Here is an 8,413-nt window from a genome sequence, read left to right as displayed (position 1 = left end):
GTGTGGTGATTAACACTGTGACGTGAACTGGACGTCATGCTTCAGCTCCCTTTCCGTCATCTTGTTTGATCTGACGGCTTCTTCTCATGTTGGGAAAATGTCAGCATGGTGTATGTTCAGCAGTAACCCAGCACGTCTCTGTCCCCTCAGTACTCGGACGAGACGTTGGCGGTGTTTAAGAGCTTCAAGCTGGACGACACTCAGGCCTCCAGGAGGAAGCGGGAGGAGATGCATACAGCTGGAGGCGAACATGTTTATTTCGCAAAGTTCCTGACCAGTGAGAAGGTGAACCACGTAGTGTTAAATACAGAGCAGGGCTTAATACTTATAAAGATTCAGAACTATAGTGCTGACTAACAGGAGTGTGTGTGTGTGCAGCTAATGGATCTGCAGCTTAGTGATAGTAACTTCAGACGTCACATCCTGCTGCAGTACCTCATCCACTTCCAGTACCTCAAAGGTCAGGTCAAGTTCAAAAGGTGAGTAATGGAGCACACTACTAATGGAGCACACACACGCTAATGGTCCTCGCTCACGCTACCGGTCCTCGCTCACACTAATGGTCCTCGCTCACGCTAATGGTCCTCGCTCACACTAATGGTCCTCGCTCACGTTAATGGTCCTCGCTCACACTAATGGTCCTCGCTCACGTTAATGGTCCTCGCTCACACTAATGGTCCTCGCTCACGTTAATGGTCCTCGCTCACACTAATGGTCCTCGCTCACACTAATGGTCCTCGCTCACGCTACCGGTCCTCGCTCACACTAATGGTCCTCGCTCACGCTAATGGTCCTCGCTCACACTAATGGTCCTCGCTCACGTTAATGGTCCTCGCTCACACTAATGGTCCTCGCTCACGTTAATGGTCCTCGCTCACGTTAATGGTCCTCGCTCACGCTACCGGTCCTCGCTCACACTAATGGTCCTCGCTCACGCTAATGGTCCTCGCTCACACTAATGGTCCTCGCTCACGTTAATGGTCCTCGCTCACACTAATGGTCCTCGCTCACGTTAATGGTCCTCGCTCACGCTACCGGTCCTCGCTCACACTAATGGTCCTCGCTCACGTTAATGGTCCTCGCTCACGTTAATGGTCCTCGCTCACGCTACCGGTCCTTGCTCACGCTACCGGTCCTCGCTCACGCTAATGGTCCTCGCTCACGCTAATGGTCCTCGCTCACGCTAATGGTCCTCGCTCACGCTAATGGTCCTCGCTCACGCTAATGGTCCTCGCTAACGCTAATGGTCCTCGCTCACGCTACCGGTCCTCGCTCACGCTAATGGTCCTCGCTCACGCTAATGGTCCTCGCTCACGCTACCGGTCCTCGCTCACGCTACCGGTCCTCGCTCACGCTACCGGTCCTCGCTCACGCTACCGGTCCTCGCTCACACTAATTTTTGTTTGCTAATTTGGTCATGCAGGTTTCATAAATATCCCCTTCTCTCTCTCTCTCTCTCTCTCTCTCTCTCTCTCTCTCTCAGCTCCAATTGTGTCCTTAGTGATGATCAGACGTCCTGGATGGAGGAGACTACAAAGCTTGTATATCAGGTTTGTGTCTTAGTCATTACTATATAATGTGTGTGTCTTTAACTTTCTGTCTCTCTCTCTCCCTCGTCCCTGCCTGTCTCTCTCTCTCTCTCCCTCGTCCCTGCCTGTCTCTCTCTCTCTCTCCCTCGTCCCTGCCTGTCTCTCTCTCTCTCTCCCTCGTCCCTGCCTGTCTCTCTCTCTCCCTCGTCCCTGCCTGTCTCTCTCTCTCTCTCTCTCCCTCGTCCCTGCCTGTCTCTCTCTCTCTCTCTCCCTCGTCCCTGCCTGTCTCTCTCTCTCTCCCTCGTCCCTGCCTGTCTCTCTCTCTCTCCCTCGTCCCTGCCTGTCTCTCTCTCTCTCTCTCCCTCGTCCCTGCCTGTCCCTCTCTCTCTCTCTCCCTCGTCCCTGCCTGTCTCTCCTGTTTCTTTTTTTCTGTCTGTTTGACTCCGTGTAACATGATATTTTCTGTGAAGTTACTCAGAGAAACTCCTCCAGACGGTGAGATGTTTGCTGCTATGGTGGAGGTAAGATCTCACTTGATCATCTCTAATAAAATCAGCCCTGGATTTTCCAGACACTGGGTCACATGTGATTCCACTGGTTTTACAGCACATTCTAAACACAGAGGAAAACTGGAACGCCTGGAAGAACGAGGGATGTCCAAGTTTTGTCAAAGAAAGGTAGAGGCTTCTCTTACACCAAATACACACAGCCCAGATTTACACACAGTATCAGATCAGACTATTTCTCTCTCTCTCAGACCCACAGAGACCAAACCACAGCGACCCAGCAGGAAACGAGCAGCACCCGAGGACTTCCTGGGTAAAGGACCAGAGCGTAAGATCCTGATGGGCAAGTAAGAACCGAGCTGTGTTTCTGTGGTGTGGACAGAGGTTCAGTGTCCACAACCTGTTAGACTTATGCGCTTGTTCTCTCCATCCCAGTGATGAACTGACACGACTGTGGAACCTCAATCCTGACAACATGGAGGCGTGCAAATCCGACAGCAGGTGTGTGTCCACGGCTTTAGACCTCGTGATCTAAACCATGATAGTCTACAGGTCTCAGGTAACTGCTGACTGTGTGCGTGTGTGTGTGTGCGTGCGTGTGTGTGTGTGCGTAGGGAGTTTATGCCGTCCCTGGAGGACTTTTTTGAGGAGGCCATCGAGCAGGCAGACCCAGCCAACATGGTGGAGGATCAGTACAAGTACGCACATATGCACACTACCTAGTGCACTTCACACATGCACACTACCTAGTGCACTTCACACATGCACACTACCTAGTGCACTTCACACATGCACACTACCTAGTGCACTTCACACATGCACACTACCTAGTGCACTTCACACATGCACACTACCTAGTGCACTTCACACATGCACACGCTACCTAGTGCACTTCACACATGCACACGCTACCTAGTGCACTTCACACATGCACACGCTACCTGGTGCACTTCACACATGCACACACTACCTAGTGCACTTCACACATGCACACGCTACCTGGTGCACTTCACACATGCACACACTACCTAGTGCACTTCACACATGCACACACTACCTAGTGCACTTCACACATGCACACTACCTAGTGCGCTTCACACATGCACACACTACCTAGTGCGCTTCACACATGCGCACACTGCCTAGTGCGCTTCACACATGCGCACACTGCCTAGTGCGCTTCACACATGCGCACACTGCCTAGTGCGCTTCACACATGCGCACACTACCTAGTGCGCTTCACACATGCGCACACTACCTAGTGCGCTTCACACATGCGCACACTACCTAGTGCGCTTCACACATGCGCACACTGCCTAGTGCGCTTCACACATGCGCACACTACCTAGTGCGCTTCACACATGCACACACTACCTAGTGCGCTTCACACATGCACACACTACCTAGTGCGCTTCACACATGCACACACTGCCTAGTGCGCTTCACACATGCGCACACTGCCTAGTGCGCTTCACACATGCGCACACTGCCTAGTGCGCTTCACACATGCGCACACTGCCTAGTGCGCTTCACACATGCGCACACTGCCTAGTGCGCTTCACACATGCACACTACCTAGTGCACTTCACACATGCACACACTACCTAGTGCACTTCACACATGCACACTACCTAGTGCGCTTCACACATGCACACACTACCTAGTGCACTTCACACATGCACACTACCTAGTACGCTTCACACATGCGCACACTACCTAGTGCACTTCATTCACATGGATCTGTTATTGAATTCTCATTCTGGTCTTGTGAATGTTAAGTACTATGTGCTGTTAATGTTTTTATCTTATCTAACTTTAATATTACTTTATTTATTTAATATTCTACAACCTACTCAAGCCTGCTTCCACATCCTGTGTGTGTGTGTGTGTGTTTAGGGTGGTGAGGAACTCAAATTACGGCTGGCGAGCTCTCCGTCTTCTCTCACGCCGCAGTCCACACTTCTTCCAGCCCACAAATCAGCAGTTCAAGAGTCTGGAGGATTATCTAGAGAACATGGTGATCAAACTGGCCAAGGAACTTCCTGTGAGTCACACACACACACACACACACGTTCTTGCACACACACACCACACACTTTATCTTACGTCTTTTTGTTTTTTGTAACAGAAGGATCTCCCGTCTGAGGAGATAAAGACTGGAGAGGAGGAGGACGAGAGCGGAGACAATCTGCTGAAGGAGAGCAATGACAGTAAGCGCTCTCTCTCTCTCTCTCTCTCTCACACTCACACTCACCCTCACCCTCACCCTCACACTCTCTCACACACACACACACACACACACACACACACACACACACCAGAGCTTCACCTAGAGAGAGATCAGCATAGTCCGATCCCTTCGTCCCCTCATGGACGTGGTCTTCTCCAGCATGGCTCAGGAAACAGGTTTTAGGTTATTTGTCAGTACACAGACACACACACCTTTATTTAATCATTTGTTCATTTATTTATTTTAAAAAAGATTTCAACCCTGAAAAATGAAATCAGATGATTGAAAATTCATAAAAAAATGAAAATTATCTCTGGTTAATTAGTCAAATATTCAGTTCTTTTTTTTTTTTTTTAACAAGGTTTTTGAGTTTTCCACAAAGCAAATATTTTTCATACTTTATGACTCTGTTGTAAATTTTATTTTTATGATTTTTTTTTTTTAATTGTTCTAGGTTTATATTTTTTTTCCTAGCAGAAATTCTCTGTAGTATTAAAGCCGGCTCGGTGTCTTTCTCCGTCTCAGGTCCGAGTATTCAGAGCAAACTGGTGACTAACAGTCAGATGGACGAAATCGCCAAGAAGCTCGGGGCTCAGTGGAAGTCGCTCGCGCCTCACCTGGATGTGAAGGAGGTGGAGATTCGCGAGATCGAAGCAGACAGTGACGACGTTGAGCTTCAGGCCAAAATGATGCTGGTGTCCTGGCAGGACCGGGAGGATGCCCAGGCCACCATGGAGAGCCTGGTCACGGCACTGAACACCGCTGGCTTCGCTAGCATCGCACAGGGCTTCAGTGAAACATGACTTCACTTAGCACAGTGCTAACGATCCGTCTGTTAGCTGACGTATGGGAACGGGAGTTCTTTAATCAAGGGGGTGGAGCTAAATGCACCTCATCGGTCTGCACGTTGTGTTTGACACTGAGCTCTTTGCTAGTGACTGTGCTTTCATTAGCACTGTGCTAAAAGCAGATTAGCGTATCTCATATTTTAATTTTTTTCCCCTTCCCACATGGTGTTTTGTACATATTTGATGTATTTGCAAATAAACATCAGTCATGTTGCATTAACACGGTTCAACACCATCTGCATCTTTTTATTGTGTTTAGATCACAGATATCTTTAGAGAAAAAACCATCAGTCAATAATTATACAGAAGTGGTGTTAGCGTCAGTGCAGGCACGGTCGGAGAGAACTAGAGGAGAAACTACAAAAAACAAACAAATTCCAAACCCGTAGCATACAGTCGATTATGAACTACAAGACAGCTTCACCTGCCTGTGATAGAGATGCCTCCCTCCCAGATGCACTGAATGACTTCTACACCTGGTTTGAGGTGCAGAACGGACCTCCTTCCTGAATGGCAAGGAAGACCATCCCTCCCCCCCGATGACCAGGTACTCTGTCTATCCACGGCCGACATGAGAACTCTAGGCAGAGTTGACCCACGGAAGGCTGCTGGACCAGACAACATTCCTGACAGAATGTGCAGAACAGCTAGCGGATGTCTTCACTGGCATTTCCCTGAGCAGAGCCATTGTTCCTAGGTGCCTCAAGACAACCACCATCGTCCCCGTGCCAAAGGAGTCTTCAGTGTCCTGCCTCAATGACTATCGTCTCGTCACGCGCACACACCCATTGTGATGAAGTGCTTCGAGAAGCAGACACCCTGATCCTGAGCGACTTAAATTTATCTTTTTTAATACATCAGCATAGTTGAGACATTCCTCAGCATCAGCTTGGTGGCCCTGGGATTTCACAACCGTCTGCTCAGTTCAACATATTAAAGGTGGGGTGCACGTTGTTTGAGAAATGCTTCAGAAAACTGAGTTGGGCTGACAAACAAAACAAACGTGTAGCCAATGAGCAGAAAGGGGTGTGTCTTGTCAATGTGGGCGGAGAGAGTGTTCAGTGCGCATGTGTGACATTAGCAGAAAGCGACTGAACCATTGACATGGCGGATAAAAATGAAAAGGCAACGATAAGGCAAGAAGTAGGACGTTTTAATATAGGATCAGCTTTCCAGCGCTGGAGAGAACTGAACGTCTTCCATGTGAAACGGAGCTAAACCTTTCACGGTACAACACACAGTACTAAAAAAACACATTTGTATTACTATAGTATTACATAAATCTGATCACTCTTAAAGAACAACCTGATGTTTAATTCTTAAACACTGAAGTATGTTCATTGATTCTGGAGCTGATTTGTCGGCGGTTTAGTTATTAATAAACCTCCCTTGATGTGTTGTGTACATTTTATTTCCATTGTTTAAAATGTGATTATTTTGTAATCTTGTTTACGGCATGTGATACGACACTGTGTTTTTATAATGATTTGCTTTTTTGCTCATTTTTTGTCTTAGCTCCTGTACGGATCATTTCAGTCAAATAAATAAATAAATAAATAAATAAATAAATATTATAGTCAGAATTGAAATCTAAATCCACAATGAAGTATTCCAATTCTTCACAGTCCCACTTTTCTCCATATCAGCTTTAGGCCTTGCTCCCTGTCTCTGTTCCAAGTTGACTCGGTTCTGCTCTGATGCTGGGCTGCTGCTTTTGGTGCTGTTGGTCCTAATGGCCATGTGCAGCTGCTCCTGGTACTGGTTCTGGGTGTGTAAGGCAACGCTGCTGTGGTTCGGTTGCTGAGGAAGGGTGCTGTTCTGATTCTGTTCATAACAGACGACACCATTTTGGTTCTCGGATTGGACAGCAAAGTTGTATGCCGGAGGTGAGGCCGGAATATTACGTGCATATGGAAAAGCACAGGAGTGAAGACCACCCTGGTCACGGATCCGTCGTCTTCTGATCATGTCCCGGAAAGGGCCAATTCCAAGATGGAACATCTCGCAGAGGTTGAGCAGCAAACAGAGGCTGCTTACCACATACATGATCAGCAGGAAGATGGTTTTCTCGGTGGGATTAGGCACAGAGCAGTCGACTCGATGAGGACAGGGAATTTCATCACACACATATGTGGGACTGACATGGAATCCATACAGCAGGTACTGACCCACCAGAAAGAAGACCTCTAAAATGGCACGTGATAAGAGCTGGAGGATGTAAAACTTCATCAGACCTTCTTGAATGATCCTGCAACAGCCATCCTGCTTAGTTTGATCTATTCTTGTGTTGTTCTCCATCCCTGTTTCGGCTTCCTGAAGCTCCAGCTCCTCTCTGTACATCATTGGTTCCATGTCATCACAGTCACCACCATCGTCACACTCCTCCATCTGATCCACATCCCTACATCTGCTTCTGACAATCCTCCGGTGCCGTTTCGTCATATGCTCCTGGTCATCGTCAGAGAAACGGGCGAATTTGTGGATGGCATATCCAAGGTACATGACAGGCGGTGTGGAAATCATGATGATCTGGAATACCCAGAAGCGGACGTTCGAAAGCGGAGAAACTGAGTTGTAGCAGACGTTGTTGCAGCCTGCCTGCTGGGTGTTGCAGGTGAACATGGATTGCTCTATAGAGTAGATGGACTCTCCAGCCACCGCCATCAGCACAATGCGGAACACAATGTGGATCATCAGCCACACTTTCCCCACGAATGAGGAGTGGTTATGGATCTCATCCAGTAGATGAAGGAAACTCCAGCTCATGTTGGTAGTTCAGCTATGATCTGCAGACAGAAATCTAGAGAGAAAAAGAGAGAGAGAGAGAGAGAGAGAGAGAGAACTGGGATTAATACTTCATCTGTGTCCAGGTTTTACACAATGTTTTAAAAATGAATTGAAAACATTTAGAATTTTTTTAGTAATAAATTATTTTTAGTGATAAAAATATACCAACTCCACAGAATGTGTTTATTCCACTGATGGTGTTTTTGTCCACTTCTAACAGCTCTGAATCTCAATAAGACTTTAAACTCCGCCCACTTCACCACCACATATCCTTATCTTTATAAACCATACAGTACAAACCATGCTGTGTATTTTCTCTTGAGAAAAAAAAATCATTCAATTCACAACCAAAAAAATCTTAAGATCTACAAGATTTACAGATTAAAGAAAAAAATGATAATAAAAAAGATCCTTACAAACTATCCTTACAATTCAGCAAACTAAAATAAATTGTTTAAAAAAAAAAAGTGACGTGACATACAGTTAATTACGGTGACCCATACTCAGAATTCG

General features: G+C 47.1%; 2 protein-coding genes across 2 annotated transcripts in view; one reads left to right on the top strand and one right to left on the bottom strand.

Moving 5' to 3' along the window:
• thoc1 (THO complex 1) overlaps positions 1 to 5,348 on the top strand; it is a 10,058-nt gene extending 4,710 nt beyond the window's left edge. The window contains exons 6-16 of the mRNA XM_060875527.1: positions 151 to 285; positions 379 to 479; positions 1,484 to 1,550; positions 2,000 to 2,050; positions 2,136 to 2,206; positions 2,287 to 2,382; positions 2,471 to 2,536; positions 2,650 to 2,733; positions 3,932 to 4,079; positions 4,164 to 4,245; positions 4,791 to 5,348. Of these exons, the coding sequence (XP_060731510.1) occupies positions 151 to 285; positions 379 to 479; positions 1,484 to 1,550; positions 2,000 to 2,050; positions 2,136 to 2,206; positions 2,287 to 2,382; positions 2,471 to 2,536; positions 2,650 to 2,733; positions 3,932 to 4,079; positions 4,164 to 4,245; positions 4,791 to 5,068 (1,179 nt within the window). The 3' untranslated portion in view covers positions 5,069 to 5,348. The remainder of the gene's footprint in view (positions 1 to 150; positions 286 to 378; positions 480 to 1,483; positions 1,551 to 1,999; positions 2,051 to 2,135; positions 2,207 to 2,286; positions 2,383 to 2,470; positions 2,537 to 2,649; positions 2,734 to 3,931; positions 4,080 to 4,163; positions 4,246 to 4,790) is intronic.
• A 1,355-nt stretch (positions 5,349 to 6,703) lies between these two features.
• LOC132849150 (gap junction gamma-1 protein-like) lies at positions 6,704 to 7,879 on the bottom strand. Its single transcript, XM_060875377.1, has one exon. It carries the CDS (start codon positions 7,877 to 7,879, stop codon positions 6,704 to 6,706), a length of 1,176 nt encoding a protein of 391 aa, XP_060731360.1.
• Positions 7,880 to 8,413: the final 534 nt, after the last annotated feature.

Source organism: Tachysurus vachellii, chromosome 7 (genome assembly GCF_030014155.1).
Source record: "Tachysurus vachellii isolate PV-2020 chromosome 7, HZAU_Pvac_v1, whole genome shotgun sequence".
In the NCBI taxonomy this organism is placed as follows: domain Eukaryota; kingdom Metazoa; phylum Chordata; class Actinopteri; order Siluriformes; family Bagridae; genus Tachysurus; species Tachysurus vachellii.
This window is presented reverse-complemented; position numbering and strand designations above follow the sequence as displayed.

What these genes read in the sequence shown, in the direction of transcription:
- LOC132849150 (XM_060875377.1), bottom strand. Translation starts at nt 7,879, where the DNA reads ATGAGCTGGAGTTTCCTTCATCTACTGGATGAGATCCATAACCACTCC.